Source organism: Dermacentor andersoni, chromosome 5, assembly GCF_023375885.2.
Source record: "Dermacentor andersoni chromosome 5, qqDerAnde1_hic_scaffold, whole genome shotgun sequence".
In the NCBI taxonomy this organism is placed as follows: Eukaryota; Metazoa; Arthropoda; class Arachnida; order Ixodida; family Ixodidae; genus Dermacentor; species Dermacentor andersoni.
The window spans coordinates 191,045,090-191,067,201 of record NC_092818.1 but is presented as its reverse complement, the minus strand read 5'-3'; the positions used below and the strand labels follow the sequence as shown (position 1 = coordinate 191,067,201).

The 22,112-nt window shown below is 45.2% G+C and overlaps 2 protein-coding genes and 1 long non-coding RNA gene across 4 annotated transcripts in view; 2 read left to right on the top strand and 1 right to left on the bottom strand.

Annotated features, from left to right (window-relative positions):
* The first annotated feature begins 5,715 nt into the window (after positions 1–5,715).
* On the top strand, positions 5,716–7,694 carry LOC126532341 (uncharacterized). Its single transcript, XR_007599755.2, has 2 exons — positions 5,716–6,382; positions 7,567–7,694. It is a non-coding gene; the product is annotated as an uncharacterized lncRNA (long non-coding RNA).
* Positions 7,695–12,221: 4,527 nt separating this feature from the next.
* On the bottom strand, positions 12,222–16,349 carry LOC126532338 (small ribosomal subunit protein eS19-like). 2 transcript variants are annotated; one of them, XM_050180049.3, is made up of 5 exons: positions 16,315–16,349; positions 15,998–16,068; positions 15,818–15,918; positions 14,050–14,233; positions 12,222–12,346 (listed from the first exon to the last, which is right to left on the bottom strand). In XM_050180049.3, the coding sequence occupies exons 2-5, from the start codon at positions 16,066–16,068 to the stop codon at positions 12,253–12,255; spliced, it is 450 nt and encodes a 149-aa protein (XP_050036006.1). In that variant the 5' UTR covers positions 16,315–16,349; the 3' UTR covers positions 12,222–12,252. The 2 variants fall into 2 exon arrangements, with proteins under 2 accessions (XP_050036006.1, XP_050036005.1); XM_050180048.2 differs by lacking the exon at positions 16,315–16,349 and adding an exon at positions 16,137–16,204.
* Positions 16,350–16,539: 190 nt separating this feature from the next.
* mRpL37 (mitochondrial ribosomal protein L37) overlaps positions 16,540–22,112 on the top strand; it is a 49,141-nt gene continuing 43,568 nt past the window's right edge. The window contains exons 1-3 of the mRNA XM_050180041.3: positions 16,540–16,640; positions 16,909–17,142; positions 21,355–21,470. Coding sequence (XP_050035998.1) covers positions 16,973–17,142; positions 21,355–21,470 — 286 coding nt within the window. The 5' untranslated portion in view covers positions 16,540–16,640; positions 16,909–16,972. The remainder of the gene's footprint in view (positions 16,641–16,908; positions 17,143–21,354; positions 21,471–22,112) is intronic.

The following is a 22,112-nucleotide window of genomic DNA, read 5'->3' as shown; positions in this document are numbered from 1 at the left end:
GTCTTAATCATTGAGAGCCACCAGTATAAGGCATTCTGGCACTAATTACAGCTTCACTTTTTGGCTGCACAAGTCAACCGACTGGTTATAAGGGCTCTCTCCACAGAACTTGTGTATTTTTTTTTCCCCAATACATTTATCTTTCATGTCAGTTGCAAAGAACTGTCACTGAAAGATGTAGTTGATTTTAACAAATTTTGGTCAGCTGCTGAAGCACTGCCACAGCTGGGCTGGTCATAGCACGCAAAAGGCAAATTTACAATTGCCAACTGTTTGGTGGTCCCTGTCGAGTCTGAATTATTGATAGGCGACTCTATGCAGGAACACTATGCTAAACATGCCATTAGGGATGTTCGCATCAAAATCACGGTGTATATAGATAGCGCAGAAACCATAGACTATTGTTATTTAAGCCTCCCTCCCCTTACCTGTCCCCACCTGACCATGGACAGAAGAGAAGGCTGGACAGGCAGCATCCTGGTACAGAAAAATTTCGAGGGGGAGGGGGGACATGCGCAGTGTGCCCTCTGGGTTGCCTCAATGCGCACCTCCGGGCGAGGAGTACATAGAAGCATTCTAGTGACCTCCTCACCCGCCGCTCTGTACAGAGTAAGAAAATTCTTTGATGGGGCTCTCGCCGTCACAACCAGTTTTCATAGCACTGTCCACCATTGCCACGCCCAGCTCGCGTTTCGGGACATGCTGGCACTTTGGCAGGAATTTGTTGCGGGTGTCAGTTCGCTGAGCGTTGTCGTGCAAAATGCCTGGCTGCTGTGTGCTACTGTGTTCAAACCACTCCGGGAATATTTGACAGTTGTTCCATTTTCTGAGAGAACCAAAAAGAATTGTGCGAGTTGCAAGGATCAAGTGCAGCAAATGGAGCCTACGAAAACCTCGTCCATATGCTTGAGTGTAGTGACAAATTGTTGTGTATCTTCTTTCTGTTACATCTTTTTAGAAACAAATTAGCCAACATTCCAACAATTACAAACAACATTTGTTGGAAAAATTATCCATTATGCGACCTGGGTAGCCAACCGGATAGCTTGTCCACGTCAATTGGGCGAACTATGCCAATGAGGAGGTGCTGCTGAGATTGGTAGCAATGCACATTCTTAAAACCTTGTACTAAAAAGTTACACGCTTTACACAGAGCGCTTAAATGCGTCACTTAATGATCAGAAGGACCTACCCTAACGACTCTGTACATTTGTACAAAATCAACAATATCTTTTCAGGGACCTTTTAACTTGCTGTAATAATTGTTGATTAATGTGGCTGACAAATGCGCTAAATCTTATATTTTTACTGAGACCATCTCTCTATGAAATTTACGGCAGAACATGAGGTACTGCGCTATTTTTTGAGATGTTAAAGATTATTGTAGCACCTCTCTTTGTTCTCAAGCAACAAAATATTTTTGGTCGCTTGTTTGGATTTGACGTAATAGAAAAATGTAACAAAATTGATTTTGTAGACAATAAAACATGTATTTAAAATTCTCAACTTTGTTGATTTCTTAATTTTCCTTGCCGATGCAAACTTTTACAGAAAACTACACAAGACTTGCACAACAATTGTCCTCTCAAAAGAATGCTTCTTAAACCATTCCAAAAAAGTTTGAGAACAATATATAAAAACGTAGATGTTCTTACATTTGCTTTCCAAAGTGGCAATTTCACTGCATCCGCGAAAACGAAATGGTGGCCAGAAGCCCGACAAAGTTTTTCTTCGGTCGAAAGTATGCAGCGGGGGAGATCAGGCACAATTTTTTAAAAAGAAATCTGAGATAGTCGAGCTTAATATCTGGTGAATTTGGTCCATGTATTTAATCGCATACTTTGGGGATGAATATCTCGAAACTTCCAAGCCGTTCCAAGCCTTGCGAACTTACTGCTGCAATTCGTGAATTTCAATATGTGCTATAAAGTAATTAAACAGGTCATTAGTGATTTTAAAACTAGTCGATTGTAGACCTTTTACATCACCATAAATTTGTCACATGACAGTGACCGCCAGCCTTCCGTTCAGCGTTTGCTCATTTGTTTAGAATGGTCGCGGCGGCCGCAGGCACGGCTCGGGCAGCCACAGCCACTAGAGGGACCAGATAACTTGCAAAAATTTTCTTATTATTTACAGTGCGTATTAATATGTATTTGCGTACGTGTGGACAAAAGGTTCACCGACAATTACAATACTCCCTAATGTGAAATTTGAGCGCAGCTCTATACGTGCTTTCATTTTGCGATATATTGAGGCAATGAATTTGAGAGACATGTAGCAGAGTCGGCAATTGTCGAAGATTTGATCTGCGGGTCAAGGGTGTTGGCTTTTACGCACGACTCGTTGAAAGTTCCAGTGTAATCGCTGGTGCCGCTTGGCTTCCAGAAAGTACTACACAACTAGCGTCGTGCATACAATCAAATTACAAACCCGCCGTGGTTGCTCAGTGGCTATGGTGTTGGGCTGCTGAACACGAGGTCGCGGGATCGAATCCCGGCCACGGCGGCCGCATTTCGATGGGGGCAAAATGCGAAAACACCCGTGTACTAGATTTAGGCGCACGTTAAAGAACACCAGGTGGTCAAAATTTCCGGAGCCCTCCACTACGGCGTGCCTCATAACCAGAAAGTGGTTTTGGCACGTAAAACTCCATAATTTAATTTTTTAAAAATCACATTACAAAACAATCTCAAAGCATGGCAATCAAAACAAGCGCGAGCGAAAGCTGTCGCGAGCAGATGGCGAAATGAGCGGTCCGGCTGAGACCAGATACAAGTACGCATCGAGCGGTCGGGAGGGTCCGCATGTTTCCCTCGCGCACGTCACTGAAGGGGCCGCTCTCGTTGGCCTCTGCCGTTCGCGGCACTAGTCTGTCATCTTCCGCCTCCACGTTCTTTCTTTCATCTTTCGCTCTTGTGTCGTTTGCTCGGTTATGCCGTCACCGGAACTCGCCGTAAGAACGGGCCATGGGGCCATTAAGAGCTGGATGTGCATTTTTTTTTTTTGTTTCAACAGTTGTCTCTTCATTTTATTCTACGAGAGCGCTTCGACAGCGCTCAGGTGAAACAAAAATAAAAACTAGATGGTAATTTTTGGTACTGCACTCGGTGCGCGCCAGTGGCACCTAAAGTCGCACGTGTGTAGTGCGTTTTGCTGGCAGTTTACAGTGCCTTACAGCATAGTTTTGTACAATAATTACCACAGGGAACAGTGGTGCCGCAATCAGCCACCATGGGAATGAAGGGAAGTACATGCATTTCTGATCTTCGTGCTTATGGATTCAGACGCTCCTGTGGCTTTATTATATGCTTTATCTGCCTTCACTGTCCTAAATTTTAGAGCAATGTATACATTTCCAAGTGCAGAATACTCTGGGAACACACACGATTGCTACTAATTGCAGTGGTTCAGGCTGTCGAGGTAGCCAAATCGAAAGGCGCCAAGTGTCTCAACACGCTGACTAGCCCGTGAGAAATTCATAAGGGCATATTCTATGCCGCTTGTCAATGCAAGGGACCGTGGCGTAATGGTTTCAATGGCAGGCCTCGGTATTTACAGGTCTTGTGTTCGAATCCCACCGTCAGACAGTTTTATTAAGGCTTAATTATTTATTACACAGTACTTTGTTGAAAATGACGTGTTTACAAAGTCACGAAGCGTCTGAAGCCAGAATGGCAAACTTTAGGCAAATCCATGTATTTCCCGTAATTCCCACGTTGGCTGAACTGCCTTGTTTTACGAAACCTCCCCGATCGTAGCTAGAGGCGTGCGCATAGGTCGGTTTCGTCCAGTGCAGCCGCCAGCGTGAAAAACCGAAACCAGAAATCTAAAAAAGATGTTTCGCTACATCTTTATTTGCTAAACTAGTTGAAATTCTGGCCTTTTCATACTAACGGCTGAGAGGACCGAATACAGAGGTGTTGAAAGTGAGAAATATAAAACGTTTGGCAATTCTTGCTTTTCGGCCGACATATTAAAAACAAAAAAATTGGGCACATATCTAAAAGCGCCTATGTTGAGTGTGTTTATATATTCCTTCCTCCACGAATTGCTATTGCTTGTTATTTTGCTATGCCTCGGTTTATACGAGATTTTTCCATTGAGCAAAGAGTCAGTGAATTCGTCTAGAATTGCTCAGCCAGCACCGACGCACGTGACACTCTCTAGATACGTTGACCTTGTTTCCACTTGTTCTGAAAGAGATTGTATTTATACAATATGCTTTACGTAAAAAAGAAAAAGAAAACACGTGTGACCAACTTTTGCTGGGTTCAGCCCTTAAGCTGTCAACCAATCAGCAGATGTTATAACGCACGTTCCCGACTGGAAGTGAAATCACTTGTTCTGAATATTAATCACCCCTTGCTTATGTAACTTCTCTTATAACGTTTCTTCCTGAAGAAAACAGAACCAAAATACTCTTTTTTTTTCTGCAGCAAGTGAATTTTTTTTTTTTTCAGCTGAGATATGGTGCGGTAGAAACCAAATTTGCTCAATTTTTTAACTCATCGTCACCAGGTTGATTGAATGAAATGCGGATTAGTAGAAATGCAGGCGTAGTCTAATGCTTAATTATTTCTCAGGAAAAAAAAAATTTAACCTGAACGTCAAAACTGTTTTATAGTTCAGTGCAGCTATCGGTGTCAGCTGCACCTAATTTTTTATATGAATGCTACAAAGAAACAGCACCATGATGTAGACGTGTAAAAATATTTGTTTTTACATGTAGCGATTAGAAAAATTACTTCGAATGCAACGGCCGGAATAACGCGAAAGCTTCCAACCAGCTTCTTGAACACATCGGGGCCAGAAATTTGTCTTGCTACGAGTTGCATCTCTCGCGTTGATGCCGCTTTCAGACATATCGCTGATTTTACCCTCAACTACAGTGCCCAGGACCCTCAAGGCGTGATTCCGACGTTCCGAGGCCGCTGTTTATTCTCGTTGCGCCATATTGCGCTTTTTAAGAAGTTTCGGAATCTCACGTTGCGCTTACTTGTGACGACACGCATGCGCCGACGCGTGGAGACCATGGGTTTCTTTTGTTTGTATTATGTTGCTTTATAGCTCCCCTGCTTGACATGACTCTATGCTTGAGACAGGCAAAAGAAACACGATCAAACGAAAATCTCAAACGAAACTGGATTGACTTAAAAAAAGAGATCTTTATTCCCATTTAAAAGGCGTGCCGATCTCGCCGGCAACATCGGCGGCGACGCGCCGTCGTCCCGGCGCATGTCACCGGCGTAGAGTACCTTCTAGTAGTTATTGTATGAAGCTTTATGGCTTACAGGACCAGAAGAAACCAGACCAAGTAGCGGAAATTCATTTCCGAAGGAAGCTTTTTATTTCTTATGAAATAAATCTTAAACAAAAAGCTAAAATAATTGATACGATTTCTTTACGCTGCGTAGTTTCCCGTTGCTTGCATTCGCTGGCTACATGCTGTTGCGCAGTAAAAAAATTTGCTTCGGCTCCGTAGCTTTGGCTGCATTTCCACAGTGCAATCGCAGCGTTTGGCGTAGGGCGGCGTAGGGACACTAGGAGTGGGCTACCCCCACACAAATACTATTTGATCGGCTCACCGGGAAATTCCTTGTGTTTTGGACAGGAAGATGCACAGCAAACAACATGTTGCCCACAGCACAGCGAGAATAAAAACGCCGATGCCAACGTCGAACACGCGTGGACCAGCCATGCTTATGGTCGACAAACATTGTTGCCGTGGTAACCAGTGTGTCGGAACGAAAACGAAACAAAACTATCGCCGAAACGTTTTTTTTTATTTGTTTCGGAGTGAAACTGCAATATTTGTGATCGGTTTTCGCTTCAAGGTTAAAGCCGGCAATCCGAAATAACCGACGTCAGACAAAGTCAAAATTAACGCGTACCTCGGGCCGGGATAGCGGGATAGTGCGAGCATAGAGAAAGAAATTCAACAAGAGGCTGAGGGGACACATGGGGACACTCTTCAAAAACTGGCAACAGAAAACACGTCACGCCTAGTTTGAACTCCATCCGTTAATTGACGCGAGCATCAGAAAAAAAGAATGTGAAATAAACTTCCAGACAACGTTTTATTCTTTTTTTTAATCTTTGCCACTAAAGGTGAAAAAGTTTTGCGTGTAAATGAACTTATACTTTGCAACTTATCTTTGTTGCGTTGCCGAGCAACAAGCTAGCGGAACGCCAGACGCGCGTGCATACGTCATGCGCCAGACAAGCCGCAGTAGTGAGCGAGGCCGGCTGCGCATGTGGAGTTCGCGTGCTCGGCGACCCGTCTCTTTTGGATGTAGCCCGTTTTTTTGGGCTCCCGGCGTCCTCTTGTGATCCGTCTGCATTTCGACACGGCACCGCTGCACTACTGGACTACAGCAAGGTGAGGAATTCTGTATGACAGTCTGCGACGCACTTCAAGCACATTTAGGCTTACTGCACAAAACTTAACCTATATAGTCACGCAGTTATCGAAAAACAGCTCCGCAGTCCAAGCCTAGTTAATATGAGTTAATTACTCGTACTGGGAGATGTTTGCGACGCTTTCTATGAGCCCAAGCATAATTATCTCGCCGCACCTGGCTTTCTGACGAAAAGCACCTTGGCCGTGTGACGCAGTTTCGCGTGTACTGAATCTTACCGGGACAAGTTTTGGCGCTTTCTCTGACCCCAGACTTTATTGTAACTAATTTCACTACTTTTTGGGGTACTTTTCAAGCACAGTGGCCGCGCTCGGCGTAGAGGCGCAGTTAGCGAAAAGCAGCTCGGCTGTGTGCCGCAGTTAGTTTCGCGTGTATGGAATCTTACTGGTTGAAGTTCGTGACGCATTCTCTGACCCGAAAAAGTATTGTAATTTATTTGGTAACTTTTTTGGATATCTTGAGGCATGCTCGGCGCGCCTGGGGTTGTGAAGCTGTTAGCAAAAAAGCAAGCCGGCCATAGTGAGTTAGTTTTGCGTGTACTGAATTTTAGTGGGACAAGTTTGTGACGCATTTTATAGCCCTGCAACAACATATACCTTATTTCGGTACTCACGCTTGTCGAAAACGTGACGAGCGATTGCCGAGAATGATAACACGAGTCCTGCTTGCCCCGGCAGGACGCGTAAAATATAACACGGAGGAGCTCAAGAACTTGACATTTATGTATTCTGAGCGACTGAAAACGGGCTTTGCACCCACGAGTCTGACTTGAGTGCGATTAGAAGGCATTCTGCGAGCGTGTAACATGGTCTGGCTGAGCCTGTGTTGTAGCAACCTCAGTACTTTGCGTACCATCGCGTCGACTGAGACCAAGTTGTTTTGGAAACGCGCAGTCACCAGTGTATTTGTGCACTTAAAGTGCAGGAAATAATGCCCGGGAAGGGAGGGGTGCTTGAAAATCGGATGTTTTGTTCAGATTTTATGGCATTGTTTGGGAGGAGTCTTTGCTGCGAAATGTACGTAAAAGTGAATTTACCTGTAATGCCGCTCATTCACCACTTATGCACGTTTCGCCTCTACACGCAATACTCCTGTTAGGTCAATATACCAAAATGATGCATGCTTGTAATTTACTTTCTTTCAGCTGATGGCATCCGGTGGAGCTTCGTACGGCAACGACTGCTGCTTGCCAGGTGCGCCAACTTTGGATGAATGTAGAAGCCCGGAACGAGTATTTATATAGAGCAAAATAAACATTTCATCATTTCAGAAGACGTCTTGCGTTTTCTTTATGAAATTGCACCTGACGGATTCGGCGGAGTCTTTTAAAGGTCGTTCGCAATCATTTTCACTAAATAATGAAACGATTCCTCGACAAGGCCACGCGGGGTTCAGCAGAAGCGAAAAAATAAATGCTGCGCCGAACAGCGGAGCCGGCGCGGCGTGTACCAACTGGTGTTTAAAACGCGCGCGCCCGAAACCGGAAGGAGTTAATACCATCCGCTTGGTGTGCTACAGTCAATTCGGCCGCTGGGCTCTATGGGAGTGTCCGCTCTTGTTGAAATTTCGGTCTCTATGGTGCGAGCGACAGCCGGCCGAGTGCTTGGTCTCCGCGCGGTGCACTAGCAGGTTGTCATCGTAGCAAAACTCGGGGCCTCCGCGCTCGAAAGCTTGTCATTTCGCTTTCTACGGGCATAGCGCTTTGTTACTCAGGTTCTATTGTTCGTTTTATCTGAACAGTGGTCTCGCATTTCGGCGAGCACACTGACGACTCGCTGCTTCCGAGATCATGCCAATCATGCTCAGTGCCTTTATTCATGGCACTGGGGATGATCTCAGAATTCATTATTCACGTATTTATAAAAATAAATACTGTATTTATCGTTGCTTAGCCTCGAAAATTTTTGCATTCGAACTAAAACCGATGAGATTATTTTTCCCCGTTCTGGAGCAGAGCCGCAACTTTTTTCAGTGGAACGAAACTAAAACCCTGAACGAAAACACTTCGTTCCTACAACCTAGTGGTAACCGACGCTCGCAGTCTTCTGGCGGGAAGTTCGATTGATGAAAGATCCCTTGATAAAAGTTTTACAAAATGTTGCACTTGAAAGGTGTAGTATCACGCGCTCATTCACTAAATAATTGACAGCCAGAACAAAGGAGTCATGGGGAATAGCACTCACAACTAGGTGAGAGAAGGCTTGCATATATTTGGGCCATTCCGTACATTCCCGGTATCCTTTTATGTTTGGAGGCAGTGGGTGTATATGGAACTGCCTCAGCAGTCTTCAAGTGGCTGAGTGAACATAATGGATAATGGCAAGGTTCATGTACTTGCATCCTCGTACTTTAGGTGGCTCTTCCTGCATATTTTTCACAACAGCAGCAAAACAACCTGGTGCAAGTTTATTTTGCCTGAAGTAAGGTTGCTGTGCCCCAAGGTTCTCATTTTCACAAGCAGCATGACTGCTATTTTAAAAGAAAAACTGTCCGCAGCTGGCTTCCCGTCTTTATAGGTGAACAAGTCTTCTATCAAGGTGTAGCAGGACATTTTCTTCTTGATGGGACTTTGACAAAGGGAAAGCTGCATCTCCTTCCTTGACCACTACAAGTTCGAAGTATCCAGCAATGCACAGTATGCGTTCCAGGTTGGTTGCAATTTGGCTGAACTCCAACAGCCAGAAAATAAGCCAAATGGACAACTTTGTATATGTGCACACCATCTAGCAGCACTAAGGCTATACTCGCGGACTTTTCTTGGCTATGAAGCAAAGGCTACGTAAACTAAAAATTGTACTCTTCCACCACTACTGGAAGTAGTCCCGCAGTTTCTGCTCACGTTTTCTTACGTGGAAAATAGAAAACGATACTTTTGTGTTTTTTACAGCACCTAATTTGAAACAATACGCAACATTCACCAGTCAGCTATTAGTATTTTGTTGTATATTTAGTTTGCTGTTCATAGGTTTCGCACACCCGAGATCGTCACACGCTTTGCACATTCATCAAGCGCAAAATGATGCCCGTCAGAGTTTCATATTGACACCAGTGTATTCTGGCGAGTGTTCGTTGCTTGCTGTCCCGCCAATCAACTCACCCGAGAGGCTGTTGACCAACTTTAGCTATAAAGAAAAAAAAAAACGTTATTGATCAGTTACCGTAAAAACCGGACTATAGGTCGGACCGGAATATAGGTCGATCCCCCAACTAACGAATCCTCAAAATGAAAAAAAAAAAAAATCCTTTTCAATGGCAAAAGTACCGAAAGACATGACACCCTTACCTTGAAACAAATGCGGACTCGGGGGGTTGCACAATGGTGACAGTATTTATTTAAATGCTGCTCGCATGTGCACCCGGCCAAGTTTTTAGCGGTTTCGCGCGATCATCGACACGCGTGCTTGTCAACACCTTATTAATGGCGCTGAGCAGCGAAACAAACGAGATACGCGCATGTGTACACATGCCCTTACTTTCGCTATTTCGCCGCTCCGTGCCGTGATGATAAGGTGCTGACAAACACGCGGGTCGATGGTCGCGCGATACTGTTAAAAGTTCGTCGGGTGTACAGTACACAGAAGGGCACGAAGTGCGCAAGCGCTACTCCGAATCAGAGCAACGCCTTTGATCAGAGTCGGATGACGAGTGCTTCTCGCTGCCCAGTCCATAGGCGCGTGCGATCTCTACCGCTTTCAAACGGATGCATTCGGCAGTCACAGGCAGCGATCTTACAGGCAGCTCGCGGACGGACTCCGCAACCTTGCCTTCCAGTTCTGCAGTCCACTGCGATCCGGCACGAAATGACGTTTTCTTTTGGTTGCTGCAAGTTGTAATACGTTGCTTTTGCCTCCGCCACTACCGAATGCTCTTTTCGGATACTTCAAGTTCGCGCTGTGCCGCCAGGTTGCCGTGGGCTTCCGCGTACTCAATCGCCTTTTTCTTGAAGGCGACGGTGAATTGACGTCGGCTTCCGCTCATTTTGAAACAAAATGAAAGTGCAGCCTTTAATTAATATAACTTTGCGACAATGGAAACGCAAAATGCCGGTGTGCCACAGCGTCGCCACGCCGCCATGCTGCTGATGGCGATGGCGAAGGCGGCTGTTTACTTTATCCGCCCATTGTTGCAAGACTTCCGTAGTTTTTCCGCCAATGTCCGGTATATAAGTCGAGGGTCGACTTTTCGCGATGGGTTTTTGAAAAAAAGTTCGACCTATATTCCGGTTTTTACGGTAATCGGAGCTACGGCAGGTCTGGGTGGGGCCCTCAGTCCAGGGCTCCACTGGCTCTTGCAGCTCGCTGAGCTTGGTCCAGGAGGGCCAATTGACTCCCCTGATCCTCACTTGCGAGCAGTGCCTCCCACTGCCGTACGAAGTCCGTGACACTTAGAAAAGGAGAGTTGACGTTGCTTGGCCGAGCCATACATTCCCATGTTATGTGGGCCAGCGTGGGTTTTGTGCCACACCACGGGCAAGTGTCCGTGTAATATGTCGGGTGCTTCTTGTGCAAGTGGTTTAGGTGTGGGTATGAATTGGTTTGTATGCGATGCCAGTCTTGGGCTTGTCTTCTATTTAGTTTGGAGTGCGGAGGGCCGTAGGTCTGATTCTCTAATATGTCGTGCACTGCGGACGGTGGTTCCTCTAGGGTTCTGGCTGCTGCTCGGTCGTTGCGTCCTCGAGCTATGCGGTCTGCCCTTTCATTCCCGTCGAGTCCGTTGTGCGCGGGGCACCACGTAATGTCGCGGTCCAGGTCCAGTCGTGAGCAGAGTATTTTTTGGGCGCTGCGCAGTAGCATTCCCCGCATGAAGAGTAGACACGCTGCCTGCGAGTCTGTAAGCACATGAGCCGACTAACCCTTGAAGTCGGCGTCTCGTATCGCCAGCACTATTGCCGCTGCCTCTGCTGTGCATACCGAGGATAACTGTAGCAGTTACCGTAGCGACTGTTGGTTGCGGCCATCATGTAAAGTCCCTGCGAGTGGTTGCACTCGTGTCCGTATAGGTAGGCGGCTGGATCTTTGCCAAATCGTATCTGCAGAGTCCTAGTCCTGTCTGCGGCCTGTATGGTACCTGGCACTCATATTTCTTGGTATGGGCGAGACATGGACGTGCTTCCTCAAATCTCGTGACAAGTCTGTTTTGTGTCCGCAGAACAGGGATCAAGCGTTGTATCGAAGTCTTCGGAGAATAGAGCGGCCCTGGGTCGTAGAGCTCAGCCTTTCTCTTTGCGATATCAGAACTGCAGCGGCATGTTCTTTATAGTTGTTGTATATACCCAACCACTCCAAATGAATCCATCTGGAAGCCGCAACCAACATGTACAAACAAGTGAGCGAGCTGACTGCTGTGCCGGCATCGGTTGCATGTCCAAGTCTTAGGCTGTGATGCTCGTTGTTCAGAACTTGGTACATATCGGATGCAAATAAACATTGATTGACGCCAAGATAATTTTATCTGCCTTAGCTAAAGTGAAGAGGTTGTGTGAGGCTGGCGAAACCGAAAGTGGTGCTGAGTGTGCCCGGACTACATGCCATACGAATAGTCATGTGCAGAAGCTCTGCCCCCATAGCTTTCACTTCATAGCCAAGAAAGGTTTTATGCAAGTATAGCATATGCTACTTTGACTACAGATTTCACAGTAGTGACTACAGTGGTGGCAACATTCGAACTGGCCAGGAAAACGTGTTTCTGTGAAGTGCTTTTGTAAGCACAACACACAACACTGCTGGCGTTCTACTGCCCCATCACACCCACTTGCAGCACTAACAAGAGATGTCTCAAAGACAAACAGCAGGCTGGAAATGTGGTCAAAACATTTACTGAAAGGGTGCATCTACTTAGTAGATGCAGACGCAGAAGTCTTCATCTTGATTTGGGCAGCAATCCGATCCAAATCTTTCCTGCCTTGGCTGGTCAGCTTGCGGCCACTATAAAACAAATCAAGATCAGGCACCTGGAGCAAACGATGTTGCAAAGACTGCTTATCAAGGGGGGAGGGGGAAAATAAGAAATACAAGTGCATACACATTGCAGAACTTGGTGGACTCAAGAATGCAAAGCACAGTAACTTCAATGTGCAACATGTCAAGGCCACAGTGGAATGTTTCGGAGTAGGCAAGGGGTGCTGCCACGATTTTCATCGTGTTTATGTGGTCCAATACCATGCACAAGTTTTCAGCACTCGCGCACTAAAGAAAAGGGGTTCGTGCCATGTGTATGAGACATGCAGTGCGAAACGACGAGAGGAAAGTGTTCGAAACGACGCAAATGTCTGAGGGGAAAGATCCGGAGGCCCGAGGCATGTTACCAGAGTTGGAACGCGATGGCATTCAAAGATCCCCGACTGCTCCTCACGCCTCCCGGCAACTGCAGAATGTGTAACCGTAATGTTTACCGGGAAACGCTCATGGCGAGCACTATACACGAAGGCTGGCTTTCTGGTCAAAATGTGGCCTCTTGTAGTAGCCGCGATGCAACGGAGGCGAGCGCCATCTGGAAGTCTTTCAAGGAAGCGGGTGCGCTGCTCCGTGACTTCGAGATACTTACGTACTGGCGTGCACAGTCTCCAGTCTGCTTTGTAAAAACGCTAGAGGGGTTTGCTTGAGTTTTTGCGTAACAGAATTATGTTTTCCTGAATATTGAAATTACAATCTGAGAGCTATCATGTCTGTAGGTTGTGTGTAAGTCGTAGTTTAAGATTTTCCCACATAGTTTAGCTTGAGAAATTCAATTACTTCAGTGAATTCCTTCCGTCACATGAACGGCCTGGGTATGAGTGGTTGAAAAATCTTTTTGACAATGCAACGTTTGACACCAGACACGGGACGCCGCCAAATTTTTTGCAACACGGATTCCTTAACAACATCGCATTGACAGCGCTGAGCTAGCATAGTCTGCATGGCTCTGGCTGAAGAAGGTCGTCTCGCCAGCACCGTACTGGCAACAGGAACAGCGGGTGTTCGGTTTTGGAGGCCGTGATGCTAGCATTCCGAGGCATGGCTGTCGACCTCGACATGACGAGTCCTTGGACTTAGTGCAGCCTCCCATGGTAGTTTTGGGCACTCGAACAGCGATCTCCCTTCAAAGGCAGGTCAGCAATGCAATGTAAGACAGTCCCCAGAGTGCCTCATCGTCACTTGAACAAGGCACTGGATGGAAGTGGCGGCCGAACCTGTTACTAGGGGCTGCCGCTAGGCCTAATTGGCAGGCCTTGCTGCCACCTCATCAACAACTGGGAAATAGGCATTACAAACTGGCTGGCTGAACCACACCTACAGGATCGTCGGGAGTACTGACCATGGGCGGGATGCTACCAAGCTCGGACTTTGACGCAACACAAGCCTGTGACAGAAAGTAAGAACATTTTATTCGTGTAGCGGTGCAGCCAGAGAGGCTAAGGTGGTCACATTGCAGTGACAAGCGAGGACTGGAATTAATGTTGTTGGCAAGAAAAACTGTACAATTAATCATTAGGTTTGTTTTCATGGTTATCGAGTGTTAAGATTTTTCTTCTGGGGAGTTTTCCATGTGGTTATATCATATCTAGGTACAGTTATGTGCCCCTCATTCCCATCTCGGGAACGCACATGCCCGAGATCGGTGACAGTTTGGCGCAACTGAAAATGCTCACCCGCTAGGGTCCTGCTCAACCAGCTTCAGCTGTTCCAGGGCTTGAAGGGCCTTGCGTGCCACACTGGCAGAGGCAGGGCAGAAGTGGGATGGGCGCACGCCCCGGCGGTACCGGCCACCATAGATCTTGCGCATAGACTTGACACCAGATGGAGACCGCATGTACAGGTGCCGCGCTACAGATGCTGCAGTAGTGAACGAAACTATTAGGCACATATGGTCAAGTGGCACTACGACCCTTTTGCAAGCATACAATGGCCAAGGTGCTACCAGTGGCAGGAATTTCATCTGTGGCATGCGACGATGACAGTGCAGAGGAGAAATTTTGATGTCACGAAACAATCAGTCTTCCATGGTGCTGCCCACAACTTTTGATATGCCTCAATTTATAGCAAGGCATACCTACGAGCAGAACATTACGTTACTTCATTACGCTTGCAGGATCCCTCAGATTTCATTAGTTTTGGTTCATTAGACATGACTGCCACAAATATATATGGAGAGCTAAATTCGCTGGCACAATACCCATATTTGTTAACATTGATATAAATAAAAATTAGCATAAGGGTAATAATCCGTACTGTTACTCCTCTCTCAGAAATTATTTTTCCGAATTTGGCATCACACATAGAAGTTGATATGACTAAATTTCTTAAAATTGTGACTGTGGCATTCGGCATTCATTATTTGTCATCGCTTCTCAACAGACTGCTTCAGATGCCGCTATAAAGCTTCTGGTTTCTGGTAATCCTGCCCGAATGGCGGCCACACAGTATCTAAACAAATTCCACAAGCAACCAGCTGAAATTAATTGGAAAGTAATATGCTTATTTTCAAGCTTTGAAACTCTTGTCAATTCTATGCAATAAAAGGACAACAATGAGTAAAGACTGTGTAATCTGCAACACTATGCCACAGGATTTGGGGTGCAACTGAGATCAGCTTTTCTACACCAGTCACTCTTCATGACAAATGAAAGGATGGCACAAAAGAACAGGGACAGAGTGCGCCCCTGCCGGTAATGGCTGGGTGCACGATGCACAGGTGCTGCTGCCACATCTTAAGTAAGGTTTGTCATTTCAGCCATACAGTAGTTCGCCAAGCTAAACGTACACTCGCTGGGAATTCCAAGTCTGGTTTAGACCTTTATAATCCGCGCACCTAATCCGGGAGCTTATGGCACTGCATCGTCGTGCACCCAGCCATTACTGGCAGGGGCACAGTCCGTAGTGTGCATAGCATTATTAAAAATGGGAGAATTTAAACACGGAGAAGCTCGTCCGTGTTTTTATCTCGTCCCTGTTCTTTCGCACTCCCTTTTGAGTATATAATACCAACACGCCCAACATTCAGTACTTGACAAATTAGATGGACTTGTATCATTCAAGATTACTTTGATTATCAACAGTTGTGAGGGCGAAAATTGGAGCCAATGCAGATCAACGCTACATTCAATCACTACAGCTGCTCTCACTGAGCATAGAATTAAACCAAAGTTGTGTTTTACGTGACGTGAAATCTTTGACCGATACTGAAACTAGGATTAGCGATAGCGTGAACAGTTCTGTAAGGAATCGACAGAACCAGGAATGAGGGCGTGACGTCACGCCTGCCACCACACGTTGCCTACACAACTTTGGCGTGGTCTGCAGTGTAAATGTTTGCGATTGAAAAACGAATAGATGACAATATGCGCAAGCGTGGTGAATGTTCAGCTATTTTAGGTGCGACGAGGGGCCTGCTGCAATACACTCGTCAACGGAACTTACCGCATCGTGTGTAGAACCAGTCCTCGTCATATGGGGCCAGCTCCTTGTAGATGGCGGTCTTTACGACATCGACCCAGTCTGGAACCTTAAGCTTGCCGGACCTGCACAGCAATGAAGATAGTAAATTGCTAGGCCTTCCTAGACAACTGACGAACATGCCAGAACGGCGTAAACGCTTACTTTTTGAGGAAGGCGGACAAAGCCCGCACAAACGCTTGCTGATCAACGTCTTTGACTCCGACAGACGGCATCTAAAAAGCAGAATCGAGAACATGCGGTCAACATTTACAGACATTACCCATACACAACAGTATCGCACGTCACATGGTAGTTGCACCCGCGCTAACGTCAACGACGCTGTCATAACTCGCTACATCCGCTCGCTAGCGAAAAATAATAATCAAAAATCACGCAAAATTATGGCGTTTACGCTACTGCAGCCTTTTCCTCGCGTCAAAATGCTAAAAGACGGCAATCTATACTAGGCCTAGCCATACCTTGTCGGCGCTTGCGAAGGGAAAGGAACGAAACGTGTGTAGGCGCACAGTGTATGCTGGGAAAAATCGCCACTTGCGCCACCTGCAATTTTTGCAGACCAAGACCAGCTACTGAGTAGACGTAAATTTATAATTTCTTTTCACGCAGTATACTTCTTTAGCCACACAATAACAACACTATGACATGGTACATTTTTAAAAATAAATATTGCGTAGCTATCAAATCAACGGTTGATGTCGTGCAGGGACACGGAAGCGTGAAACAGCGCTGCCCAGAACCAACATGGCAGCGCACATGAGCGTTTAAATGGGCAGCGTGCTGAAATGTGAGCAGCTTTTTACCGATCACTTTTTGCAGCGATTCTTTAAACTTTCCTTGCTGAGCGTTAGGGGAAATGGATTTTTAGTAGGTAACGTTGTTGCTGCAAAAACCACGATATTGGTTTCTTGATTCAGTAGTTTCATTTTGTGCCCGAGCTGGATTTTCTTGCTTCTCTTGGCACTGTAATCCTCTTCTGTGCGCGTTGCATTTAACTCGTCGCCCTGCACCTTCAAGACCGTAACGTGACTGAAACATTTTTTTTTTTTTCAAAGGACTATCGAGTTGAGCTACTCGCTCTGAAGGAGAGGGAACAGTTTCCACCGCAGGTCCTACGCCATGAGGTTTTGGCGGTTGCAAAACGAAGTCTACTTCCGCAAAAGGCTGTGGAAGGACAGAAGAACGTTACGTAAGGTGCGGAAGTACCTCACGCCGCAGCCTCTGCTGGACAAGGGGGTCCAAATTCACGACGCTCTTGACATCGCCGCGAACGAATTTGTGCCGGAACCGTAAGTTCTCTCCTATGTGCACGTTAACATGCTGCAAACGCTGCTGACCTCGCACCACTAATCAACAAGCGCAGCACCGTGTCATCCGCTGCAAATAGCTCGCAAAACGAGAGAGAGTTCACAGAAAGATGGAGGTTTTGGAGTGATTAACAGTGATAGAGCAAGAATGTCACTGAAGCCAGCCTTTCGACAAGGGGAATTGTCCTCGTCAGGGCGAACACAAGACTCCTTGTCCCACAAGAAAAGGTATTTCTACACTTGCAAATCAGTGGTTCTCTTCGATTTGTCGTCCCGGGCTGCCCAGGACGCTGAATATGCAATGCTCATTGGCGGAAAGCACCGCCTGTGTTAGTTCTGGGCAGTCCGGGACGACAAATCGAAGAGCCCCATTGAATGCAAAAGTAGGAAGACTAAAGCTGGGCAACCCTGAATGAATTCATTTTTAAAGGTGTGCCCATTTTTGCGCCTTTTGCTATTTGAGTACAAGAGTGCTCTGAATGCGTTCACACTGCATCTTTGAACAACATCAAATTGAAAACATGGAGCAGTTGGTGCACGCTGCACTGTCAAATCTGGGACAACAGTGGTACACTTCGTGAATCAGTGCAGAAAAGGCACCCAGATCAAAGAGACCTATTATATCAGCAAGCACTTAAATCAAGTTTATTCCAGTTCATTGGTTACAAACAAATGACAGGAGGCCAAAGTAGGTACACCACTTGAGTAAGGCTTGCCTTTCCTGTACGAAAGAAGAGTATGAAAAGCACTTGCACATAATTTTCATATGCAGGTGCTGGTTAGTGCAGGGACGAACATTCTTTCACTTTTGCGCAATCATCCTGTGTAGTAGTGGAACAGATATTTGCATAACTCAACATAATATTGTATATATGGTCAAATGTCGCACCGTTGAACATGGACAGAGAAGTGGCCGCATGCAGCGTTGTCTGTGGCTATGTCTCTCTCATGAGTGCTGAAACATTTTTGCAAGTATGCAATGCCCAAAGTATAGAACTGGAACTGAGCCAAAAACCAGAGGAAAACTGTATTTTTGAACAAACCAGAAGTGAACCCGAATGTTAAGGCTAAGCTCTGGTATGAAACCAAGAAGAAAAAACTCAGTGCCCTTCCACTCTGTGAAGAAGGATGACCAGCGAAGCTGTGTATGTGGGCCCCTTAATGGCAAACTGCACCTCCCCCACGGGTCGGCCCGTTATTGCACTACCTTTGGGATCCGCCCTCGTATGGGGAATGCTTAAAGCCTGCTTCGCCTCCACCGTGGTTTAGCCTGGTATTGCACTATTACGGGTGAGTGGCGCACTTCAAGACAAAAAGTAGAGAAACGTTCGGCATGCATGCTCCTGCACGTAAGGGCAGAGATCTCCTTTTTACGTGGCATCTTGCTGGCCTTATACCCTCCATCATCCAGGCAACTTCATTCTCTTTTGTTTCCTGGTAGAAGGCCTTGTCAGCACACTGGTCAGCCCACACAGAGGAATACGGAGAAAAACCACTCTCTGGTGTAGTGGAGATGAGTGGAGGACAGAGGAGAGTAAGATTTGCACTGCTGCATAATCCCGTCACACATACCCAGTGGACAAGTCTTTTCATATTGACGAGCGTGATGATTAGGCACGTCTTGCCTTGGGCGTTTGGCAGCTGTTCCGTTCACTACCACACAAAGTGAACTGTAACACTGTCAAACAGCTCTCAGCTGGTAGGAGACCTATATATAAGTGCTGAAATCAAGAAGGCACTTCTTAGCTAGGCAGTCACTTTTGATTGCACTGGTATATAAACAGAAGCAGGTGCGATAGAAACTATGTACTGCTTTTGAGGTATACGTATACAATGTGATTTAGTCTTTTTTTTTTTTATCTGCTTAGGGGTGGAATGAACCGCACACATACCTTTTTTTCTTTCCCCAGTCTTTCCTTGCAGTTTAGGACCACCATCGAGTTTTTGTACAAAATAAATGTATGCACTTTTTCTGTAATTATTCTTAGGTTGTACAAATAAACATTGACCAGTTTGAACCATTATTCTTTTTATCTGAAGTTGAACCTGAAATGAACTGCTTTCAATGAACGGGAGTGAAAGAAGTTTTGGTTCGATGTTCTGGTAACACTGAGTAGCTCAGTGTTACGTAGTCATTACAGGGTCTTGTTGCTCGGCCTAAATGTAAACCTCCAGACTTGTTAATTTTCTGTATTGGTGACAAGTTATTTTGTTAACAGACTGAAGTACAGTCATTTAAGAGAGAAAAGGCATCATGCATTAATTATTTTAAGCATGATTGTCAGCAACTGGTAGCCATTATGTCATGAAATTTTCTCTGCTCTACAGTGCCTTTTGTTACTTGTCCTAAATAAGTCTTCACTATTTTATTGGCTTAGTGCCCTTAATTCCAGATAGCAGTGACTTTGTAGCTCTGACCTGTTGCATGTGGTTAGAATTTTTGCTCGCTCAACAAAAACCTGCAAATCTCTCGTGTATCTGAATGTCCTGTTGGTGTGTAAGAAGTGTACGTGTGTGTGTGGCTGGGTGGTGGGGGAGTTGGACAGAAAGAATAGTTAAAATTAAATTAAGATTACCATAGCAGTTCAGCTATCATGGTGGGTGAGAAAGAATGGTTATCAAATGCAGCATTAGTGTACATAAGTTACAGTGTTGCTCTCTGTTTGAGGGAACATAACCATCTAGCAAAGCTTCACGGGCTGTTCACGTAACCATTCAGAATGATGGTTATGATGGTAAAATGTGTTCACCATCTCATATCTTGTAAATTTTTATCAAAATGTCTTATTTGGCTTTTTCTTTTGCAGCAATGCTTTCTTAGTTTTTCTTGCTCCTTATCATTATTAATAATACTAAGCTTTCTTATAGAAAAAACTCCTGTTCCTGAAAAAATTCCTGTGCGAACTCTTGCATTTCTCTGCAGGGAAAGTTAAGTTTTTGATTTGTGCTTGACATATTAGATGTGACTAAGGGGTGGTGAGGTGACTAAGGGCTGGATTGAAATACACGCTTAGTCCTGCTGTTAGTGAAGACTTGGTGAGCCAGGGAAGAGACAAAAAAGCAAAAATAGAAGACACATGACTGTGGCAACTTGAAGTTTCCACCCAACCTTTTGGCAAAGTCAGGTTTTAGTGGCGTTTTAATTTTTTTATTGTTAAGCAAGGCTTACACGTCATTCTAAAGGAACTGAAGACAATGTAGAAAGTTTAGAGGGTTTAGAGGACATTTGATAACACAAAAAAGTCCTTGAAATTAGCACAAATATACTTCGAAATTTGTGATATAACGTGGTATGACTGCACTACAGCGTGGGCATAAAAATTGAAAAGGATGCTTTAGTGTGTGTGTGTGGGGGGGGGGGGGGGGTTCTGAAACCTCTCAATGTGTTTTTTCACTTTGATTTGGTCAGTAACCACAACTTCATCACGTTACCTGACCAGGCGAACTTTTGTCAAACTCTTTACTGCATTTTTCTCATTATTCATCAACATTTTCTCACTGAGTAGGCACAAAAGGTCTTGAACAATCACTTTACTAACAGTCTAAGCTGGTTAAATGTTGCTCTTTGTTATCCCGTTGAATGTCACTTTAACAAAATGGACAACTAGTGGTGCACATTATGCAAGCATGCCCATGTGGGCACGTATTTAAAATATCTTTTGAGATTACGGGGCAAACAAACACTGTGATGCTGTGCCCAGTGCTACAGATTAGATTTTTAGGGGTCATTCAATGCAGAGTGCATTATTACTTCCTCATATCTCTTTCACAAAATTATATCAGTTTCAGCAAGAAATGGTTAGAAATAAAATATTGAGCGAGCGAGAGTGAGGGAGCGAGAGAGAGAGATTGTTTGTCTTGGGTTATTTCTTAGTTGTCCTTCTCTGCTTGCACACTGCTTACAATGGATCACTTCCAACTTGCCTGCTTCATGACCATTCTACAGTGCAGTGCTTGACATTACTTCCTTTACAGTGCTTGCGAAAATGGCTTGTTAATGGTAGTGTACTTAGCATCAGTGCCTTGATTTTTCGACAACATAAAATAAAGGTACATTGATATAGTGTCTGTGACAAACACTGCAATCATCAGCAGCCACTCCAGAAAGGAGAAACAATATGGGAGGGGTTTGTCAGTTTCGGAGCGCTGCGCTGACAGGGTAATAATGACAATGCTGACCTTGTGCTGTTGCAGGTTTGAGCTTCCTGAGCCCTATGGCACTCCATATGAAAAGTGCAACGATAGCAGAAACCCCAACTGGCATGACCAGGTGGCCTATATTGTGCACAAGAAGTCTCGACTCCTTGAAGGTCAGTACTGTTATGTAACTGTGAAAGGCACTCCAGTGTCAGTGGTGTAAAGCTTTACGCTTGCTTCTGGGTGTGTGAGAGGGGGAATTCATATGATGTGCATAGGTGTGGTATAGAATGTGCAATATGTATATTCCTGTTAAACTTGCAGCATTGCTAAGTAACATTGAGCTGATGTTGTGACCAGTAACTATAACTTCACTTGCCACATCAGTGGAAACTAGGACAGGCGGGTGCTGGGAAATTGTGGTTGAATTAATTGTCATTTAATTGGGTTACGATCGAGTTACCAGGAACGTTGATTCACATCTGCAGCACCTGAAAAAATATTAAAAAAAAAAAGAAGTATTATGCATTTAGACCTGTCTTTACTGTCAGAGCATTTAAGTAGGCTCAGCAGAGGATACAGAGTTCACAAAATAACCACTTACAGGTCTTCAATGTTTGCAGTTTTCTTACATTCTTAGGCCATCCTGTGACCGATCTAATAAAGTAAATGTAGCATATATCTTGATCGCAAATGAGGTAGATATGAAACAGTGTGGAAGCATTTCTGGGAAAGTGGACATTTAGGGAGAAAGCTGGCTTCACGTGATTGCTGTAATACTTCCTTGTGTGTGAAAATTGGGAAGAAACCATGAA

Excerpts from the sequence above, each read along its gene's own strand:
- LOC126532338 (XM_050180048.2), bottom strand. The coding sequence starts at position 16,181 with ATGACAGCGTCGTTGACGTTAGCGCGGGTGCAACTACCATGTGAC. Across the intron at positions 16,069-16,136 it reads GGGTGCAACTACCATGTGAC|ATGCCGTCTGTCGGAGTCAA; the intron begins GTGCGATACTGT and ends TCTGCTTTTTAG. Across the intron at positions 15,919-15,997 it reads TTGTCCGCCTTCCTCAAAAA|GTCCGGCAAGCTTAAGGTTC; the intron begins GTAAGCGTTTAC and ends ATTGCTGTGCAG.